Consider the following 23,898-nt stretch of genomic DNA (forward strand, 5'->3'; position numbering starts at 1 on the left):
TCGGAGGCCAAGGCAGGCAGATCACAAGGTCAGGTGTTCAAGACCAGTCTGGCCAACATGGTGAAACCCTGTCTCTTTTAAAAACACAAAAATTATCAATTATGACACCTATTATTGTAATAGGTACTGAAAGAAACTCACCTTAGAATCAGACCTTCAAATAAGTGGATCACAAAGCCTTAATCATGGAATTCATGAAAAACTTATCAATTTTGTGAGTTTTAAAATTAAAAAGTACTACCAATTTTCACATTTCTTGATATTAATACATGTTTTTGGCATACCAATTAAGAATTGTCATTCCAAAAAAGTTGTCATTTTATATTAAAACAAAATAGTTATTTAAAAATACACAAAAATTAGCCAGGCATGGTGGCACATGCCTGTAATCCCACATACTCAGGAGGCTGAGGCAGGAGAATTGCTTGAGCCTGGGAAATGGAGGTTGCAGTGAGCTGAGAGTGTGCCACTGCACTCCAGCCTGGGTGACAGAGCAAGACTCTGTCTCGAAAAAAAAATAATAATAAACTAAGGACATAGACATACTTAGAAAAATCATGACTCTCCGGATTCTATTTAAACTGTGCATATTAAGATAGCTCTTATCTGATACTCTGATTAAATATACTGTTTTATGGCCTTAATTTTTTACTAAATATTGTTTTGGTCTAGTACTGTTGGTATTGTTCTTATAGAACTAGATCTTCTAAACTTTCAATAAATGTTACCTCATCCAGTAAAATTTGCTGTCAAAAGAAAAAAGAATTCAGTAAAACCTGTACATTTTATAAGTTTTATTTATAAATGGCATAACAAAGCTATTTGAGTTTGGTGTATATTTGTATTATGGTTTATTGATTTATTATAGTGAATTATCTACAACATGTAAAAAAGTAATAAGGTAGAGAAACTTGAAAATGAGAATAATTTAATCTATTGTTTTTAAATAGTCCACAAGTGTTACATCAGTGATAAATCAATTCAAAAAATGTCACTGAAAGGTACATTAGAGATAAATGCCTTGGCCAGAAAGAACAATCAGCAACTAGGACTCAAACAACAGATATTCTTTTTTTAAGTGCCTTAACACAACTTCCTTATTCAACAAATCAGGAAACTGAGGCCCAAATAAGTTAAATGACTTATTCCAAATAGTACTGCTGGTAAACAGACTAACTCTAAATCTTAGAGTTCTTAATCTAATGATTTGAGTAGTATACTATCGTGGTAATATAGTTTCCACACTTTCTTTAAAACATAGATATATTACTGCTTATATTCTCTATAGTGAAAACTTATGTTTTGGGGGCCTTATTACCTACAGGAAATCCTGTTTCAAGTTCTGAGGATCTATTGTGCCCTATTCTCAGTCAGCATGATTAGTTTAGGGTTCCATCCAGCTTCAACATGTGACCTGAAGTCTAAATAAATCTGTGCATTCAATTTGCAGGTCACAAAGACAGGTTCTAAGATGGGAATGCAGTGAGTCCAAGGGCTTCTGCTATATATATAGCTCCTAAGAAAATCTCTCTACTGGCCTTCAACCTGGCAAAGTATAACGTTAGGGCACCTACAGCCTTCTTGTCAGTCTAAAGGGAAATCCTATCCTAGAAAGGTGCTAATACAGAGCAAACAGATGAGAGTGAAGGAGGAGAGACACCAAGCCCAAGCCCTGTGAAACTATCTAGACTGTAGCATGACTCACCCAAGGAAGTCCTACCTCTAAACTTTTCAGTTGTGGGCTGATCATTTTCCTTTCTTTCTTTTTTTGGTAACTTACACTCTTACTTATTTACATGGGAACCCATGAACAAAAACAAAGGGAAGCTGAGGATGAAAATATACATATATTTCCAGCTGCTATTTAGGAGGTGAAACACAGAAAACAAAACTAGTATCTAAGGGGTTTCTTTGGAAAAACAATTTTTCTATCTCTTAATAACATAATGTTATTTATTTTCATGAAACTAGCATACATTTCCCAATTGCCTTAAACCACGCTTTTAGATAGGTATTACGAGCTTATCAAAACAAAAACAAACTTCTAAGAAGAGAGATAACTTAAAAAAATTATTTCTACCTCAAAATGGTGGTGCTACGAAAAGGTAAGGGAATGAATAAATAATGCTATTTTTTGACGTGTATTCCCATCATTTCCCCAATGGTTGTATTATATTAATCAAAGTGAAGTCAATTTTGGTCACTAACAAATACATTTGTGATGTTACTAAAAAACTAGAGCTGTATCAAGTTCTAAGATAAAACATCCAGCTAGTCAATTGACAAATATGTAAAATATTCAGAATATTTTAACCTAGCTCACATACCTGTGTTCATATCAAATGTCCAAGCAGGTATGCGATCCCCTGCACTTATATCATTCAGACGTAGAAGAGGAAGAGAAATTTGAATAGGGCCATTGACCTTTAGTTCTTTTCCTCCAGAATATATTTTCACACATATTGCAGCAAGAGGAGACAATTCAATGTTTTCAAAACCTATAAAAGAAGACGGTTTATTAAAATAATATGTAAACAGAGGTGGTAGTTACCTAATTATTATAGGTCTAAAATAGATAACCCTTGGTGAAATAGAGGAACTATTTATTTTTAACATCAAATAGATACTGAATACACATTAAGGATTTTTTAAATGTAATTTTAAAATATTGTCTAAATATAGGCTATGCAATGTAACACTGACAAATCAATACGAGCCTAAGTTATCTAAGTCATCTGATGTAAGGGCACTAGAATCCAATTCAATATTTTTATAAATCTAAAAAGCAACAACCAAAAAAACCCCATCTCATTATAGTACCATACTCAATAAAGGCTCTATCATACACCATCAATGCAGATGTGGATTTGAAATATCTCGCCCTCTCTTTTCCAAGACCATCTGTTTCAAGGAGTGCTAGAACCCACAGATCCAGCTGCACTTCTTACATAAAAAGCATTCAGATTAAAAGTTGTACTTCTTACATAAAAAGCATTCAGATCAAAAGTACAATTTTTAATGGATAGGTTTGTCAATTAAATGTGAAACAAAATCTCTGTAATATTACTTGATAAAAATTGTCTTAATAATATACTTGATTATTCATACAATTGAAAGAATATAAACTTAGATTTTAAATATAATACTGGACTTCAAAGCTTGAAAAGTAGGAGAAAGGGAGATAACAGAATTGGTTATATTGTTTTGCCTAAGGTTTTAAAGATTTAATTATACAATTTACAGTACGCTTTCTTAAATATCAGGAACTATCTATAGATGTCTGCTACTCTGGGCGGAGAGAGGGAGCAGAAAGTGCCTTTCTTTTGCTTTTGAAATATTAGCAATGCCAAACAAAGTTATAATATATACCAGAATATTTGTGAAGAATAAAAATATTATAGATGTTAAAATTACAGTATTTCTACAAATAGATGGAGAAAGTATACTTTTTATCTATTTGCTTTTGGTCTACACTTTTGAATCTTTGGCTTCAAAACTAGAATTTTGTTCATTCATTTAACAAATATTTACAAAGTCCCTACTAGCACCATGCACTCATATGGGCCCCAAAGACACAGTAAATATATAATTTCTGATATTGTCTGCAATACTTTTTTCATAATAATTCCTATCAAATATCCTTTTTTTCCCCCCACCCAAATGTAAGTGCATGATAATCTAGAAAAGGAACATAATTAGGTGGTCAAGAAAGGCCTGCTCTCTGAGGAGGGCACATCTAAGCTGCAGCCAAATGGGAAGAACCTTCAAGAACTTTCCAGGCAGAATAAACAAGTCCAAAGCCTCCAAATTAGAAGTGATCTTGGCAGGTGCAGGAAAGAAAGGTGGCCACAGGGCTAGAGGGCAGCAGGGGAGACAAGCAAGAGTGGAGGGCCTTGGCAGCCACAGAAAGAGTCCTCATTATCATGACTACTTATCATCTGGAATGGCTTCAGCCATCAAACAGGGCAAGTAGTGGCTTACGGAAAATTTTCAATTAGATATAAGAATTAACTATACTAAATTACCTGAAAGACTAATATTAAATGAGCAAAGCAGTGCCATACATATTTTATAGGCTGGTATTGCTGGTAAGTCATCCACTGCAAGCACAAATCAAATGTTATATAAATTGTTAAGTAACTACATCAAACTACTCAGTAAAACCAGTTGGCTGGCTTTCTGAAGTGCCTGCTTCAACCTCACCCCTCAGCTCTGTGCAGTCAGTGGCTTTACAAACTGTTGGAACTGATACACCAGCATTTAAGATAAAGTCAAGTCAGAGGAGAAAAGAATGGTGCAAGGGAAAAAGACTGAAAAAAACAATGAGAAGGAGAACAGAACTTTTATGAAAGGACATTTTTATCCTCACAGAACTCTAGAACTGTGTAATCTAATAGAGTGACCACTAGCTGCATGTGGCTATTTAAATTAAGTTTCTCAGTGCACTGGTCATGTTTCAAGAGCACAACAGCCACATGTTGGACAGAGAAGAATATTTCCATTTGGCAGCACTGCTCTAGAACTTTTTAAATGATAGCAGCATTCTCAGGATAACCAAAACTTTTAATGAATACTCTCAAAAGCAGGTAATAGAGTGTTGGGGAACAGAGTTCATTCTGACCCTTCCCACTGAATCTAGTGAGTCTTGTCCATGAACATCCTCCAGCGCCATGAGCTTCATTTGTGATAGTGTGTACAGATACCATTCTAGTAAATGCTTTTATTTACAGCATCTTGTAGGTTACATCTGGAAAATCTTGGCAGATGTCTTAGTTTGGCTTCCTCAAGCAGCAGACCCTGAGATAATAATTTGAGTGCAAATAGTTTATTTGGTAGGTAATCCCAGGAAGCACCTATCACTAACAGCGTAATTCAGCAGGAAGGAAGGGAGCCAATATAGGATGTGTTAACAAGCAGGTTATCACTGTGGTAACTCCAGCTCAGTTCCACTGGGGACACACACTGGCTCAGAGTTGTCCTAACCACACCAACTCTTGTCTGTCATTGGTTGACAGCTTGCCCCACGTGATGGCCAAGTCTGCTTCTTGGAACCAAGGAATGCCCTCAGGCAGTCACAGATGTGTGCAGCAGGAAAAGCAGGTTTGTAACAGAAGAGTAAGTGTCATCTGGCTGGGGCACTGATAGCATCAACTCCAACAGGCAAAACAAAACAAAACTCTATCTAACCAAAATACTTATTTCATGTTATCACTCATTGCTGGGTGTTCCTCAAATGAAATGAACAAAATATCTGAAAAAAAAAAAGAAACTATCAGAATTATAGACTGTTTGAGGTGATTTTTAAACAGTGGATTTTCAGTTAGGTTACAATGAGTGGTAAAAATGGTAGAACAGGCCTGGCGAGGTGGCCCATGCCTGTAATCCCAGCACCTTGGGAGGCTGAGGCAGGCGGATTGTTGAGCACAGGAGTTAAAGACCAGCCTAGGCAACATGGCGAAACCCCATCCCTACAAAAAATAAAAAAAATTAGCTGGGTGTGGTGGTGCATGCCTGTAGTCCCAGCTACTTGGGAGGCTTAGGTAGGAAGATCACTCGAACCTGGGTAGTTAAGGCTGCAGTGAACCAAAATCATGCCACTGCACTCCAGCTTGGGAAACAGGGCAAGACCCTGTCTCCAAAGAAAAAAAAAATGGTAGAACAAGTGTGGATGTACAGAGGGAAATGATGTTTTTAAAGGGTTTATTTATGAATGTATTTTTAAATGTAAAATTCCATTGTTCCACTAACTTTTATATTATGACAGCCTTATAGAAATATATGAGTGCTGTTGACTCTGGAATACATATAGTTTCAATATTTATATTTTACACAGAGAATAGCAGATATTTACAATAGCTTACTCCAATCTATAAACTTTTTTCTATCTCAATTATTGACACTTCTCATCAGTTGGATAAAAATGAATAGGTCAAATTATGAAAAAAATACAAAATGAATTTTAATTTTTAAATGTATTAAATTTTCAAAGCTATACAATAATCATAACTATTTTCTATACCTTACCTGCTTTGGATCAAATAAAATTTAATAAATTTAAAAGAAATAAAAATTTCCATGCATTTGAAATAATGTATGTTGAATTTTTCTTTCATTGAATAATATATATTTCATTAAAGGGAATTTTTTATTATATACATTTTAATAACTAGATTTATGTCTCAAATGATGTGTATTATCCATAGCTTATATATTATAAGCTATTATAAATAACTAAATATTTGATGAAAGATTTGTGTACTAATGTTTCTTATAACTTATTATGCAAAAAGTAGATAATACCTGGTTTATTGAGAGTAATTCCAGTTGTATGTAGAAAATTGTCCACTTTCAAAAACTGTTGTAGAACTGTAAGATAGCCGGTAACGTTGCTAATATGATGGTTGTCAGGAAGTTTAATTAAGGCTTTTGAAAACTGAACACTTGGTTGAGATTTGGCATCTGGAAAAAAGGAAACCTCATTAACAAAGAGATAAAGGCATGTTAAGCATAGCCGCATTGGTCAGGACGTTTTACTTTAAAAGAGGCAATTATAATTATTGCTAAACATCATTAGCATCTTCTCATGTAATTATTTTAAATGCAGAACTAAGAAATTTTCCTTTCTTTAGATGACACAAGGCACCTTTGTACTGATTGATTCTGCTGCCCAGAATTTCCTCACCCTTTTCTTTCCACTCTAGGGAACCCCACACTGACCATTTTTAGCCCATGTGTTTCACTTGGGGTCTCATTTCTGTAACAGTAGTGGAGTTGATGGTGCATGCCAGAATGGGCTGAAACCAATTAAAAGCATCTCATTCTCTTGGCCACAGTGATTTATTCAATGATGGGCCCTGTCCCAAGCACAGTTAATGAGATGTAATGTGTGTTTTGCTTGGACTGGATTTTATGTGAGCAGGTACACATCCAGGAGTTGTAACAGCCATCTTGCAATCAAAAATTAAAGCTTGTTTAAAAATCGAGGCAGCATTAAAGAGTGGAGAGTTGAGAAATTGAGAACCAGTTTTCAATTATTTCTACTGAAGTCCTGATCGAGCCATGTCTAAAGTTCGTCCTATTCCTACACTTAACATCTATAAGAGAAATAAATAAATGCTTCTTTTGGGCTTAAGCTAGATTAGGACTGGGTTTTCAGTAACTTGCAACAGAAAAGTGTCTCTGATGATATTCAGTCACATACTTAAGTGGGTAAGTTTATCAGTTAACTAACCATGCATTAAAAGTCTTTCAAATGCCAGGTACTCAATTTGTAAATATCTCAGTAACTGAATTTCTCCTAAGTATAAATATCTCAGTATCTTCTAACATTATTTATCAAGTGAGAATTCAGTGACAATATTGATATTTCTGTAATCAACAGATTTTGAATTCAATAATTCAAAGATCAACTCTTACAACTGAAAATTATCAGAAACATCGGCTTTTGCTTTGAACTTTATAGGAAGGTCACTGATGAAGACAGAAGCAATCAGTTAAATTATTGGCATAGAAAAGACATCAGTTTTTAAAAGAGCTACATGACAATAAAGGATAAATGAAACAATGTAAGACTTCTCAGTTTATAGTTTTTGTGTGTGTGTGAAGCTAGAAAAATAATACCTGGAAAACAGTTAAGAAAAGTAACATAATTATATGCTGTTTGGTTGTTGAGGATACAATCTAAAGCCTTCTGATCACTCACAGGTACTACCTACGACTTGCTCTTTTAAAATATGTGGCTTAATTATTTTGAAGACCACATTTCTTACAACTGAATACATGCACACTAAGCAAAATGTCTAGCTGAGCTTCTGTAAGGTTTTATAAATTCCTAAATTTTCTAGTTTCTCCTTTTGCCATAAATACATAAACACACAGGCTTAATTTCCACTGTACAAACCTAATGAAACATGTTATGGAAGTTCAGCAGTAAGGATATGTATTTTTTTACAGAAAGATTTAACATCATTATGAAACAGTCATACTTTCCTGCCTGGCCTTACAAGTGGGTCACCTTTTAGGATAATGAGACAGTAAAAGGAAGTGATCTGAGAATTCAAGAGGACTCACAGTGTTCGCATGGAAACCTGCCAAGGCATGGCCAGTACTTTCCAGACAAATGAGTGCTTACCATTGCTTGGTACAGTGGCGAAGGATTGGTACGGGACGTGGTCACACAGATCCATTTCATGTATTCCAGCATAAACTATGATTTTTAATTGGGTTTGAAGATGCCAGTAAGGGGTAGAGATGCATCAAAACAAACACTGAAGAGGGACTGTGAAGAAGCTAATTTCATTAAGGCCCCAACAGCATTAAACAGAGCCTCTCTGTATACTTGTGATTCTTATTTACTTTCCATTCTTTCACACACAGCTCAACATCCACCATTCTGCCATACACAGCAAAAATTACTAGCTCAAAATTCTGGCAAGGCCAGGTATGGTAGCTCCCAGCACTTTGGGAGGCTGAGATGGATGGATCACTTGAGGTCAGGAGTTTGAGACTAGCCTGGCCAACATGGTGAAATGCTGTCTCTACAAAAAATAAAAAATTAGCCAGGCATGGTGGTACATGCCTGTGGTCTCAGCTACTTGGGAGGCTGAGGTGGAAGGGCCACTTGAGTCCAGGAGGTAGAAGTTGTAGCAGTGCACTCCAGCCTGGGTGACAGAGCCAGACACTGTCTCAAAAAAAAAAAAAAAAAAAAAAAGAAGTGCTGGTCAGGTGCCTATAATCCTAGCACTTTGGGAGGCTGAGGCGAGTGGATCACCAGAGGTCAGGAGTTTAAGACCACACTGACCAATATGGAGAAACCCCATCTCTATTAAAAATACAAAATTAGCTGGGTGTGGTGGCGCATGCCTGTAATCCCAGCTACTTGGGAGGCTGAGGCAAGAGAATCACTTGAACCTGGGAGGCAGAGGTTGCAGTGAGCTGAGATCGTGCCATTGTACTCCAGCCTGGACAACAAGAACAAAACTCCATCTCAAAGAAAAAAAAAAATCTGGCAACTGTCTTGGTATTTCAAATGTCTTGGTATTTCATAAGTAAGAGATTCTACAGCCTCACTCAGTAAATTGCTTCAAGATTCATCAAGCCCTAGTTTATTTTTTTCCCAAATAATAGTAAATTTTCTGGTTGAATACTTTAGGAATAGATAAGACAGCATCTAAAAATGAAAAGAACTTTCACAGAGAGTTCTTTTTACCATGACGCTCTTACTGGACTCTACCTTGAGGGCTTTCTCACTTTATCAGTCATTCCTGTTACACTTTAGACCCAAACATTAATTTACCAATACAAAACAAACAAGCAAATTGTTGTCATTTATAGAGGTTTCCTAGAATATGCAATAAAAGAGTCATAGAATTCTGAGGTTTCTAAGGCATGCGGGGAGTTAGGATGAAACAATCATCTTCATAGTTGGTAAAGCAGAATTGGAGGACACAGTTTGAATCAGTACCCAAAACATGATTTCTGCACCCTTCTCCTTAGGATACACAAGTGAGGCAAGTCACATCTACAGAGCAGATACTTAACTACCAAGTCTTAGGCATCTCCCAAAAAGCGACAAATTTAATGCTGGAGGCAGGAAGGAGGCAATCTGTAAATTAGCCCCAAAGGCCTGAACAATATGTGTCCTGCCCTTTCCTCAATTTCTCCCACCATGGAAGCCCCAGTAAGAAATGTGATTTGGAAAGAAGAACAGAAGTTCTCTACAGTGTGCCTATTCGAGGGGCTACAATAGTAAAGGAAAAAATGACTCCTGCTACACAAAAAACCCACACCATTCATTTGACAGTAAAATAAGTATCAGTTCAGATCAACTTACAGTCAGTGCTAATCATACTGATCAATTTAGATTTTTCTTAAGTTATAATTCACACTGATTATTAGTGAAGAAGTACAGTTATACGACAATAACTTTAAGTGTTTACTTAGTAAGAAGTATGGTACTTACCAGCTAATTTTCCAGTAATTAAAACAGTGTCTTCAAATAGCCATATATTTGCTTGGCTTTGCGGGAACAGTGAAAGTGTAACTGATGAATATACTGTGAAATATAGCACAATTAGAATATTTTACTTAATGCGAGGGGGAAAAAAACAAGGACAAATATAGTTCTGTAACAGCAAGTCTCAAAAAGTTTGTGTGGGCGGGGAAACAAATGTTTGATGGGAAGAGCAATTCAAAACAAAGGAAGAATGGATGTAAAATACGATGGAGGAAAAGTCACAAAGTGAGAAGAAAACATTGGTTATCACTATTTATTTTACTAATCTTTTCTATTTGATAGTAGTAGTATATACCAAGGTGATGAATGATGTTCTGTAACCCCAGATATAAATGATCAAGTTAAATGCTTGAATAACCCCCTGATATATTTTCTCTAATTGTTACTTATTAAGATTTTTTAAAATTTTTTTTTCTTGGCTCCATGATTCAAGCTTCTCTAGATATAAACTATATCCACTTTTCATTTTTACCATCCCACATAAGAACACAATGCTCTTCTGCACATGGTGTGGTTTGCCAAAAGGATCCCAAGTTGGCAGAGAAGGAAACAATTTAATGCACAAAATGATTCAAAGGCAACCTTTAGTAGTAATGCAGGATGGAGGTGAACCTGCCTACAAACATAGGCAGCTGAACTACCTGTTGGGATGAGTTAAGTGCAGATTACCTGAAAGATATTATTTCAAGATTGGAGCAAGAAGCTGGGACAAAAGACCATTTTATAAGCAAGTCAAATCAAACTTATCAATCCTTCAAAAGAAAAATCAGTTTTGAGGAGTTCTCAATTCTCCAAAAGAAAAATCAGTTTTGAGGAGTTCCCAAAGCACGAGTTCTCATTTGATATCTTTCCTCTATGCTGTGTATTTAAAATTAATAGAAATAGCATGGCATCCTCAGATCTTTTAAGAGAAAACACAGTTGCATGGAAATACTTTTATTTGAGATATTTCAAAGAATTTAAAGAAAATATGGAAAAAAGTAAAACACAAAGTATACAATGATGGGTGGAGTTAAAATGAAATATACTTTTCTTCTTTCATAGGAAAAGAGAACTACCAAATAAAAATGTAATTTCAATTTCAGAATACATTAACATTTAGACTGATTAATGCATTAAATTGGAGAGGTGGGAGGGTCACAGTTTGAACCTCAAGGTGATTATTCCATATTTGGATACTTTCTCAGTCATACCTCTATTAAACATGAGGAGAATCTTTCTGAACCTCAAACACAGTCAGATTTCTTTTCACGTGAAAATTGTTTCCTATTATAAATGGGATGGAATACCCACTGTGAAAAACTTGAACACAGAAAATAAGATGAAAGTGATGATCACTGCAATACCACCACAGGAACAATCATTAATAATATTTTATTATAGCTCTTTGTTGGGTATTCCTGTGATTTTTTAAAATAGTTAATTATGATATTGTATACAGAATACTGTTACCCTGCCTTTTTCATTTAATAACATAAGTATTTCTCTCAAAAGATACTTTTCATAACATTTTTAACCCACATATTTCATTTATTAAGGTATCAGGATTCACTTATTTACTGCATTAATCCCATAGATTTATAATGCTTCCATTCACTATTATTACAAAAATATTGCATCAGCTTCCTGGTACATGAATGCCTGTCCACTGTATTTAATATTTTAACATACTTTTATTTGTGCAGATTCATAAAGTGGAATACTGGGTCAAAGTTTATGAAGATTTTGAAGACTTTGACACATACATTTCAAAAATTGTTATCCAGGTAATTTTGCCAGTTTGTATTTCTACCAAGAATGTTTGAGAATGCTGATCCTATCTTGTTTGACAATATTAAAGATAATCATTTAACAACATTTTTAAGGTAAAAAAATCTAAGTGTGTATTTCTTTGGTGTACTGATCTTAGACTATTAAAGCATGTTGTCATATTTACTAACCATTTGTATTTCCTGTTTTGAAAATTGATAGGCCATGATTTTGTCCATTTACCTTATTTTGTTAGGGTCTTGGCATTTTCTTATTGATTTGTATGAATTATTTACATATTAAAGACTTTATGCCTTACTGTTTCAAATATTTTTCCAACCTCAGTTGCTTTTTATGTTTACGACATACAGGAGTTTATTAAAATAATATGTTCATATATAGCTTATGGCATCTTTTATTGCTTTTAAGTTTAAACAGACCATCCTAACTGAAAGGTCAGATAGTTTATATTCTTATATTTAATATAATTATTTTCCACATTTGATCTAAGCAATATATTTTCACATATGGATCCAATTAATTTATTCCAAATAGTTAACCAAAATATATCTATCATTTAATGACTATGCAACCTTTTCTCAATGATTTCTAATGGCATCTTATCATAGATAATATTTTATAAATACTAAATGTCCAATTTGTACCATAATACAACTTATAGCATAATATCACTCACTCTTAATTTTGTAGATATATAATATTTTAGTTGTCTGTAATGGCAAATTGCCCCTAGGAGATGTATTTTTAAAAGATTCCCATGTATCTTTATACATTTATTCCTTAAAGATTATTTTTGCCAATTTTTAAAAATAAATCTATAATAATATGTTAGGGAGGTTTCAGATAGTTTACCTGTTGGGACATAAGACCCTTGCTTGCAAGCAGCTTCTCAGAACTAAAACAGGCCCAAGAGAACTTGTTTGCCCTTTCTACCATGTGAGGACACAGAAGATATCATCTATAAACAAAAATGCCCTCACCAGACACAGAATCTGCTGGCACCTTGATCTCAGACTTCCCAGACTCCAGAACTGCAAGAAATAAATTTCTCTTGTTTACAAGCTACCCGGCTTAGGGTATTTCATTATAGCAGCCTGAAAAGACTAAGACAATGTTTTCTTCAAAGTAGCACTCCCTTCTAACCTCCTTATATTGACTTAAGCATTCTCATTTTCAGCTTACCAGAACAAGATATCCCCCAAACAGAGAAAAAAATTCATTTACATTTAGCAAAAACAAACAAAAAAAACTGTTTAAGTGCTTACTTGGCATTCTTCTGGTTTTCCAAGGCAGAGGGGTCAACACGTAGCCATCTTTGTAAGCAATAATAGTTAAACTAAGTCCTAATTTGTAGGGTACTTTTATCAGCACTGCTCCATTGCTTTTAGTTACTGTGGAATTTGTCTTCGTGTAGTTTACAAACACTTCTACAACTGCTTGGCTCAGGTACTGACGACTGATGATGTCATTCACCTGGACTTTCAACATAAATACAGACACTGGAGAGAAAAAGGTACAAATTGCAGCATGTTGTATCCTAGAATGCATATGTCATAGTCTTTAAATGTCATTCAACATCTCTAAATAACAGTACAAAACTGTTGTTAAACTTAGGAACTACACACAAATACATATAATAACGAAGAATTCATTATTCTTGGTAAAACGAAATAAATTTCAATACAGTTAAGTGCTCCATAACAACATTTCAGTCAATGATGGACCATATATATAATCTTCCAGAAGATTATGATGGCGCTAAAAAATTCCCATTGCCTAGTGACATCATGGCCATCATAGTGTTGCAGTGCAATGTGTTACTCATGTGCTAATAGTGATACTGGTATAAACAAACCTGTGCTGCCAGTTTTATGAAAGTATAGCATGTATAATTAGGTACAGCATATAAAACTTGATAATAGATTACTACGTTACTGGTTTATGAATTTACTATACTTTTTAATCATTATTTTACAATGCAGTCCTTCTACATACAAAAATAAAAGTTAATTGTAAAAAGACTCAGGCAGGTCCTTCAGGAGGTATTCCAAAAAAAATAAAGGCATTGTTATCTTAGGAGATGACACTTCCATGCATGCTGCTGCCCCTGAAGACCTTCCAGTGGGACAAGATGTGGAGGTGGAAGACAATAATATTGACGATCCTGCCCTGTGTAGGCCTGGGCTAATGTTTATATTTGTGTCTTAGTTTTAAAAAAAAAGTTTAAAAAGTAAAAAGTAAAACATTTTTTAAATAGAAAAAAAGCTTATCAAATAAGGATAGAAAAAAATTGTGTACAGCTGTACAATGTGTTTCTTTTAAGCTAAGTGTTATTACAAAAGAATCAAAAAGTTTAAGTTTATGAACTTATAGTAAGCTAAGGTTAACTTATTGAAGAAAGAAAAATATTTTTTCCTAAATTTAACATAGCCTAAGTATACCACTGTGGAGTATTTGCAGAGTCTACAGTAGTATACAGTAATGTCCTAGGGCTTCACATTCACACACCCATAGCAACTTCCAGTCCTGCAAGCTGTATTCATGGTAAGTACCCTTTACAAGTGTACTATTTTTTAAAAAAATCTTTTGTATGGTCTTTTTGTTGTGCCTTTTCTATGCTTAGATAAGTTTAGATGCACTGACACGTAAAATTGTGTTACAGTTGCCTGCAGTATCCAGCACAGTAACATCCTGTACAGACTTGTAGCTTGGGAGCAATAGGCTATACCATATAACCTAGGTGTGCAGTAGGCTATACCATCTAGGTTTGTATAAGTACATTATGATATTCACAAAACAATAAAATCACCTAACAATGCATTTCTCATAGTGTATTGTCATTGTTAAGTTACACATGGCTGTATTTGTTATTAAGGCACAATATTACTCTATTTTTTCCTATCAATTAAAAAAGAAGAAAGGACAGCAGTGAATAATGGGAAGACTGAGGTTTTCTCTTAAGGAAAATACATTTTTATTGTGTTTCACTAACTCTAGTGCTATCAATAGCAACAGGAGACAGACAAATTCCTAGACAGTCAAAAATAGGTCCCCTTTCAGTGCCAACCTTCAAGCCAAAGAAATCCTGAAACCTGAAAACTGAATTGCCAGTTCTGGACAGAGTCCACGACCAGAGTGAGAACTTCTATCTTTGTCTTACGCTCTGTCTCTTGATTGGTTCCTTTTGGATGATGCCTTTTAACCAACTGAATGTTTCTTTTTCCAAGATGACCCATAGACTATTCTGCATGCACTTCCCCATTCTAAGCCCACAAAAACTCCAGACTCAGCCTCACAGATGGCTACCCTGCTTTCAGGGTCCCCTCTCCACTGAGAACTTTCCTTTTGTTGCTCAATAGAATTCTTCTCTGCCCTACTTATTCTCCAGTGTCTGTGTACCTTATTCTTCTTGGGCATGGGACAAGAACCTGGAACTCACCAAACTGCGGGCAGCAGAAACAAACAAGCTGTAACCCTAACTTCTGCCCAATGGGCTGTGGATGGTGGAAATAAAATAGCTGTAACATGCTCCCACTCTCTAAGCTATAGGAGTGGAAAGCTACAACATTTCTGGAAGCTCAGACCTCAGGACTCCCCAAGCAAGAGCTGTAACATCCCTTGGGGCTCTGTGATCACTGGCATCTCAAAATTTTTGGGTGCCACCATGTTCCCCTAGTCTAGATGCCAGCACCCAACACAGAAGCCGCTTGTGGCATGCCCAGTCCAGCCACAGGCTGGGCGTGGAGCCACAGCAGGTGTGGGATCTAAGCAGGCGCAAGCCGAGTGCAGCCTGATGGGCTGTGCAACACCCAGACAGAGGCAGCTGCAGGGATTTCTGATTGTCACAGCAGCACTGTAGGAATCTTGTAACACTTTCAAGTTACATAGATTTAACACATTCCAAATGTAGTCAAAGTTCTTAGAATTAAATGCCACTACTGCATGGCTAGCTCTTTTATTTTTTTCTGTTGTCTGGAAAGCAGAAGATGTTTTTCAGTGCCAAATACACAAAATATCAAAAATCCTTCTCTAAAATATCAAAAAGTATTATCCATTAGGTATATAAGAAAACAAGGCTGAGCGTGATGGCTCATGTCTGTAATCCCAGCACTTTAGGAGGCTGAGGCAGGAGGATTGCTTGAGGCCAGGAGTTCAAGATCAGCCCAGGCAACATAGACCCTATCTCTACAAAAAACTTGAAATTAGCTGGGTGTACTGGCACATGCCAGCTGCTTGGGAAGGTGAGAAGGAAAGATGAGTTAGCCCAGGAGGTCAAGGCTGCAGTTAGCCATGATCGCACCACTGCACTCCAGCCTGGGCAACACAGCATGACCCTGTCTCCTAAAAAAAAAGAAAAGAAACTAACATATGTTGAGGAAAATGAAAACTAAAGCCTGTTTTTACTTAAACCTCAGGTCTTACTCCTTAAGTACAGATCTTGATAACGTCTGCCTAAGAAAGAGCTTGTATCACCATGAAAGTGCCTTTGTAAGCATGTATCACATCTCTGTGAAAGATGCTTTCTCTTCCCCTGTAAACGGGTTCTGGAGTCAGTCACCATCCACCTCTGCCATTCCCTAGACATGTGACCTTGGGTAAGTTAGCTCTCAAAGTCCATTTGCTCATATGTAAAATTGGGAAAATAGCTACTTTGAGATAATAAAATGAAATAATGTGTCCAGTACAGAGCTTGTGTATCACTTAATGTGACTGGTAATAAAAATTAGTATTCCATGATTAGAGAGCACTTCAAACATTAGAGTACACTGATAAGAAATATAAAGATTATGCTGCAATACATTTGCATAAACCTATTTTTACCCAAAATTTGTATCAAGAACAGCACATCAGATAAAAAATTCTAGTCAATGTTGACTGAGCCTCAATATTGCTATCAAAATGTTGTTATAGCTTGTCTGTTCTTTGTTAAACTGGGCCTTAAATTGCTTCTGGATCATAACAAAGACATTTCAAATACAAATACAAATATAACCTTTGTAATAATCACCCAGTCCTAGGGAAGGTTCAATCCACCAAACTAAAAAAAAAAAAAAAAAAGCTCTGATCCCTTCCAGAGTCTAAAACGTTAAATGTTATCCAAACACTATTCTTATTCTCTCTCTCTCTCTCTCTCACACACACACACACACACACACACACACACACACACACACACACAGCCACAAACATATTTCAGTATACCTCCTCATAAAAATTTTAACCATAATAAGAACTAAAATCTGCTGGGGGATAATGAGCCATGCATTGTGTTAGTTTTTAAGTGCGTTATTCTACTTACTCTTCAAAAAAAACCTCATTGAAGAGATAATGTTGTTTTCTTTGTTTTATACATATTGGTAACTGAGAGTTGCGGAGGATTGAAAATGAACCATGGCTAACCCTCAGTAAATGGAGGAAACAGGACATAAACTCAGGACACCTCTCATCAAAGCTTATGCTTGTAAACCATTGCCCTACATCTGCCTGGTTACTCTCTTAAAAGCAATTATCATCTCAGTTTAGAGTGTGGAGATGGGAAGAATTGATTGAGAAAAGCAAAGAGAAGATTATATCAAATCATACCTTAAAATGAGGTTCCATTAGTCTGCCTGAAACACTGAATTTCCTGAACAACAATCTCATATATATTCAAATGTAAATATGAGGAAGAGATTCCAAGGTGATATAGAGATAAGTAAAGTTTATCCAAACATCTGCTTTGCATCTTTAATGATAATAGAAAACCTTGTGAGAGGTCAAATTACTTTGAGTAGTCATTAGTATCATTACTTTTAAGAGATAAATTGAAGAACATTCAGTAATAAAAGGCCAAATAAGCTTTGGGTCTTAAGCTGTTCCTCAAACTATTTTTCCATCGTATCATAAATTCAGCCCATTAATAGTATTTTGTTATAAAATAAATATGTAACAATTTAAAATCAAAAGATGAAGGTAAAGAATAAATATATGTGCCTGAGATTGCCTTTACGAAAATTATAACACAATTATAACAGTTAGTGAGATCTGATCTAGCCAACCCCCTTCCTCATGCCTGTTGCCTTCAAGCTGCCTTAATTATTCCTGGGCTAAGGCTGGGCTAGCATTGACAGACATTTAGTTTATAGTTTAAATAATAATAGCCCTTCCTCAAAATGTAACTGCCTTTGTAAAGTAATGAGATCATCGGGTTAGGAGGATGTGAGGAGCCTGAATTCTAAGGCGTAGATTGCCAGCCATTTTTCCGGAGGTCACAAGATATGCAACTTCCCCAATTACTCCTGCAAATAACATCACTATGGTAGAACCTAAGGACTGGCCATTTGAGATGTCTTTTCAGGTTTTTTAATGTCTGAATTGATGGCTCCACCACTCCAGTGGCAGCACCCAGAAGCAACTCAGCTCAAGAGGACAGCTTTAACTCCCTATGATTTCATCTCCAACCCAGCCAATCAGCAGAAAGCACCCACTGCCTAGCCACTGCCACCCTGCCCCTTGCTTCCCCCAAACTGATGGCAGTGACAGCCCGTGTGGAGCAGCCACTGTGAGGATGCCAGCTGCAGCAGGGGAGGCACAGCTAGGGCTGCACAATCCACAAGGCCAGAGGGAGCCCTGCCCCTACCGAGTTGGTGGAGCAGGAGCCCACACTTCTGGGCACAGCTGCAGCCTGTCAGCTGCAGCTGCAGACCCCAGCATCCCTCTGCTCTCAGGGGCCCAGGAAGCTCCCTTCCCTCACAGGCTTGAAAGTGCCTGCTTCCACTGTCTGGCCTCTCCCTGCTCCCGGTGCTGCCCTCGGGCAAAGCAAAGTTGTGGTCAAGAACAGGTACTTTTGCAACCCAGCTCGATGTGCACACACTCAGGGCAGCAATGATAGGCCAGCCCCCTGCCGCCTAGGCCCCTTCTGGACTTTGGGCACTGATGGCCACAGGAGGGAAACAGCAGAGGCTGAGGGTGGCTCCACACAGGATTGCGGGTACCCCTCAACACCCCTCAGGTATGGCCTGAAGCATGGGGGCCAGGCTGCCAGTTCCACAGACCAGAATGAGAACTTATGGTGCATCTTCCTGGCCCACTCATGGACCAATCAGCATGTACTTCCTCCCATCTGAAGCCCATAAAAACCCTGGACTCAGCCACACTCAGGCAGAGGACAGGATGACCTGCCTGCGGATAGGAGCTACCCACTCTAGATTGCCTCTCACCTGAGGGCCACAGAGATGTTGGGATGATCTGCTTATGGATAGAAGCTACCCACTCTAGGTATCCTCTCTCCATTGAGGGCTGCACACTCATTGAGATGACCTACCTGCAGATAGAAGCTACCCACTCCAGATCTCCTCTCCGCTGAGAGCTGTATTCATCGGGATGACCTGCCTGTGGGTAAGAGCTACCTACACGCTCTGGGTCTCCTCTCTGCTGAGGGCTACAGACATTGAGACAACCTGCCTCTGGATAGGAGCTACCCACTCTAGGTCTCCTCTCTGCTGAGGGCTGTACTCATTGCGATGACCTGCCTGTGGAAAGGAGCTACCCACTTCGGGGTATCATTTATACCTACACTGATAACACCCATCCTACAGTCTTCTGAGAGCTGTGCTTTTGCTAAATAATGTACTCTTCATCTTGCTCACCCTCCAGTTGTCTGTGTACTTCATTTTTCCTGGACGTGGGATAAGAACTCAGGCCCCACTGAATGGTGGGACTGAAAGAGCTGTAACACATACAGGGCTGAAATATGCCTCTCCACTCACCACATTGCAGGTGACAAGAAGGAAAGAGAAGAGCTGCAGTCCTTCAGGGAGCCCAGACCTAGGCTGTGCCAAGGCTGAGATACCCTCTTTGAGGTTCTGTGGTTCCTGGGGTCTCCAAGCTCCCAGGGGCCACTGCGTTCCCTGGTGCCTGTAGTGGAAGCCACTTGAGGTACACCTGTTCCAGCCATAGCCTTGCAGGGAGCTAGCACCCATGCCAGCGCCTGGAGCTGCCTGCCCTGTCACAGTTGGTATGTCTAGCTGTGTGCAGTGGCCGTTCATTCATTCACACACCCCTCACTCACCCACACTCACTTGCTCATGCACCTCTCAATGCTCTGTGCCTGGCTCACCCTTGGCAGGCATGGGATCCAGGCCAGTAGTGTGAGCTGAATGCAGCCTCCTGGGCCAAGTGGGAAGAATGAGCCCAGTGGGCCCGAGCAAAACTTGGGCAAAGGAGCCACCAGCCACAAAGGTTTCTGGCTGGCAAAGTGACACCCCAAGGATCCTGTGACAAAATGATCTTTGAAAAACCTCCAAATTCTTGGGGGAGACTGATTTGAGTAATAAATAAACTGATCTTCTGTTCAGCTGGCTCTGTGTGAACTAAACTCTTTCTTCATTGCAATTCCCCTGCCTTGATAAATCGGCTCTATCTGGGAAGTAGGCAAAAAGAATCCACTGGTCAGTTATATCCCAAGTCTTGTATGTATAGATCACAAAAATCTCAATACACCTTTGTAAATATGTAACATCAAATCCATTTTATTGGTTTTAAAAATGAAGATTCAAATAGGTCATGAAAATTGACTGAAGTCTCACAGATGGTAAGAGGCCATGTCAGCCTTCAAATACAACCACTGTTACAGTCAGTAGTCAGACATGAGCAAGGCAGGAGACCACCCTCACCAGGAATGTCAGGCAAACATCAGGGAATGGTCAGGCAGTTGTTAAGCTGTCTGTCTATAATAATAACTGGTCACAACCAGCACCAGGGAAGGGCTGTCTCTCAATAGATAGAAAATCTGAAACTGGTGATCAGCAGCTTCCTGATGAGATCTCAGGAGTTGGGTGAGTGAGCCCAGGCATGTGCATTAAGAGGTAAAATAGCAGAGTTTAACTGAAATATGACCTTCCTCTAGGAACACTTGACTGGTAAGGGAAAATGCCTCAAGTGAGCATGTGTACAACTTCAATAAACACACTGCACATGCAGCCACTCCCAAGTACTAGCAGGCCACTGCACATGCAGACCGCCCACTCTGCAGGAAGAATCAGAGAAGTAAAGCAACCCTGGAAGCTGCCAACACATAAGACCCCAAGTCAAAATCAAACTGTGCATTTGAATCTCAAGTTGCTTGCTTGACCCTCTTCCACATGCACTTTACTTTTGTTCCTGCTCTAAAACCTTTTAATAAACTTTCATGCCTGCTCTAAAACTTGCCTTGGTGTCTCTCTGCCTTACACCCATCAGTTGAATTCTTTCTTCTGAGAAGGCAAGAACTGAGGTGGCTGCAGACCCATATGGATTCACCACTGCCAACACCACGAAGGACTCCAAAGCCATCTTGGAACTATGGAACAGTGGGGCTTGGGGTGACACTACTAAATTAACTCAAGTAATATATGATTGCAATCATCATTGAGAACTTAAATTCTTATAAAACATCAATTAAAAAGAAAAAGCACCCCCTGGCCATATACACACATACTCATGCCAAACCGTGTCCTCAAACTTAAATGGAAAATATAATACTTGGGTTTAAAAAAAAAAGGTTATAATAGTAAGATATATCAGTGGCTTCCAACCTTTTTGGCACCAGACTCTGGTTTCAGAGAAGACAATTTTTCCATGGACCACATTAGGGGATAGTTTCAGGATGATTCAAATGCATTACATTTATTGTGTACTTTATTATTATTGCATAATGAAATAATATACAACTCCCCTCAGTGGAAGCCCTGAGCTTGTTTTCTTGCACCTAGATGGTCCCATCTCAGGGTGATGGGAGAGAGTGACAGATCATCAGGAATTAGATTTTCATAAGGAGCATGCAACCTAGATCCCTCACATGCTCAGTTCAAAATAGGGTTCATACTTCTATGAGAAACTAGTGCTGCCACCGATCTGACAAGAGGCAGAGCCCAGGCCATAATGTGAGTGATGGGGAATGGCTGTAAACACAGATGAAGCTTCACTGACTCACCCGCCGCTCACCTTCTACTGTGAGGCCCAGTTCCTGATAGGTCTCAATATCTGTATCTGTCCGTGTCCCAGGGGTTTCCGACCCCTGATATATATGACACGATGGGCTTTCTTGGATAAGTAGTTGGATAGTATAAAAAAACCATAAGTGTAGAGAAAAAGTAGCTGCTGCTCAGTTTGAAATAATTCCCCCAGCCACCCAGCCCCTAATCCTTCAGTCAAAATTTACTGAGCCACTAGCATAAAGCACCCAACTAATATAAGCCAGACAGATTCTATCAGGACCTCAAAATGTGAATACAGTTACACAGATGCTAATGGTTGCTGGAACTGAATTACCTTGGAAAGTCTATGAGGCCTTACCATTGTGCTTTCTAGTGCTTCCCTAGTCCCTCTCCTTCCAGAAGCTGGGTTGTGCAGCCCTTCCAGCTGATCTGTGAACTACATAATAATCTTTCCTAGAAAGCCCTTTCATTTCTTGTAGCCAGAGTTTGTTTCTGTTGCTTGCTCCTTAAGCACATTAAATATGTACAACTTTAAATAAAGGATACTATTTACTAGGCCACTATTTTATAGACATAGATACCTGTTATAGAATGTGAAGGAATTAAGGATAATGTTGAGTACCAAAAACACGATAAACCGCATGAGAGACAAACTGAACATAACTAACTCATAAGGGAATTAGGATCTCTATTCCAGTTCAATAAGAGATCTTGTTCAAACCAAATGTACCTACAATGGCTCCTTCAACAGCATATTCAATAGGGAATTTTTATTAATTCGTTTGTTTCAAAGATCAATTTCAGAGATTCTCACAGCCTTTGGATTTAGAGACAAATCCCAATGTGTGGTAAGATCTTAAGTTAAATTCGCAAAAGAAAAAAACCTGCATATTCCATCTGTTTCATCCTTGTAAAAGTACAGTTGCCAAAATAAGACACACTAAAACCCTCCTGACATTCTCAAGCTGGATTTGATTTATAAAATGTTTTCTAAAACGTTTTCTAATCCAGAATGGATGATTTTATTTTTTCACATGCAATAATGTTAATATAAATCTGATGAGAAAATATCATATTTAGAAAAAAATAGATTTGCAAAGGTCAAGTCTTGATGATCCAAATCACAATCCCCCTCTCTGATGAGATCGCCTATATCTATATCTTAAAGTACTTAGTAGACTTAATGCATAATACAGGCCTGACCAACAGGGTCCTCTCTGGCTCAAAATGGAAACAACTGACTTGCAGTTGTTTCCTCCTTAATCCCACTCAGTTAGAGCTGACGTAAGAAATTACAGGTTTTATACATGCATACATGTTTACTTGTGTGACACACACACATATCCAGCCCAGTGCTGGAAACTTTACACATATTGTCCAATTTCATCCTAACACACACCTGTAAGACATTTCCCAACTTTAAGGCAAGGAAATTGAGATTAAAACTGCACAGCTGGCCAGGTGCGGTGGCTCACGCCTGTAATCCCAGCACTCTGGGAGGCCAAGGCAGGTGGATCACGAGGTCAAGAGATTGAGACCATCCTGGCCAACATGGTGAAACCCTGTCTCTATTAAAAATACAAAAATTAGCTAGGTGTGGTGGCGCATGCCTGTAGTCCCAGCTACTCAGGAGGCTGAGGCGGGAGAATTGCTTGAACCCAGAGGCGGAGTTTGCAGTGAGCTGAGATCATGCCACTCTAGTGCAGCCTGGCTAGAGAGAGAGACTCTGTCTCAAAAACAAACAAAACAAAACAAAATGAAAAACAAAAAACGAAAAACTGCACAGCTAATAAGGTTATAGCCAGGATTCACAGGCAAGTCCCTCTGACTCCAAGTCCCATGTTCCACATTAACTCTTATTGAAAAGCATTAGGGATTTGGTTTTCATCATATTTACTAACTTATTTTCTCACAATCAATGCTCAGAAGGAAATTCTCATTCACCGACTCTCTGAGCCTCTTCTCCCCATCCTCAAACTTGGTTTGTCTCTCACCCCAGCACAAGCCACAGCAAAAGCAGCATTAAAAATAATAAAAAAAAAACCTCAGCTGAAAGCCTGGTCAAAGTAATTAATGAGGTATGAACAACTCTTTTCTATTTCAAGTAAAAGTTATAAAGAATTAGCTGCTTATGACTTAAACGGGATGCTTCTGATT

The 23,898-nt window shown here is 38.0% G+C and overlaps 1 protein-coding gene across 1 annotated transcript in view; it reads right to left on the reverse strand.

Moving 5' to 3' along the window:
• Nucleotides 1-23,898, reverse strand: part of FAM171B (family with sequence similarity 171 member B) — a 71,154-nt gene that overhangs the window by 11,905 nt on the left and 35,351 nt on the right. The window contains exons 2-5 of the mRNA XM_032755200.2: nt 13,051-13,284; nt 9,962-10,054; nt 6,301-6,459; nt 2,328-2,498 (exon numbers count right to left, since the gene is read on the reverse strand). Coding sequence (XP_032611091.1) covers nt 2,328-2,498; nt 6,301-6,459; nt 9,962-10,054; nt 13,051-13,284 — 657 coding nt within the window. The remainder of the gene's footprint in view (nt 1-2,327; nt 2,499-6,300; nt 6,460-9,961; nt 10,055-13,050; nt 13,285-23,898) is intronic.

The sequence above is a fragment of the Hylobates moloch genome, unplaced genomic scaffold (genome assembly GCF_009828535.3).
Source record: "Hylobates moloch isolate HMO894 unplaced genomic scaffold, HMol_V3 SCAFFOLD_1, whole genome shotgun sequence".
Taxonomy (NCBI): Eukaryota; Metazoa; Chordata; class Mammalia; order Primates; family Hylobatidae; genus Hylobates; species Hylobates moloch.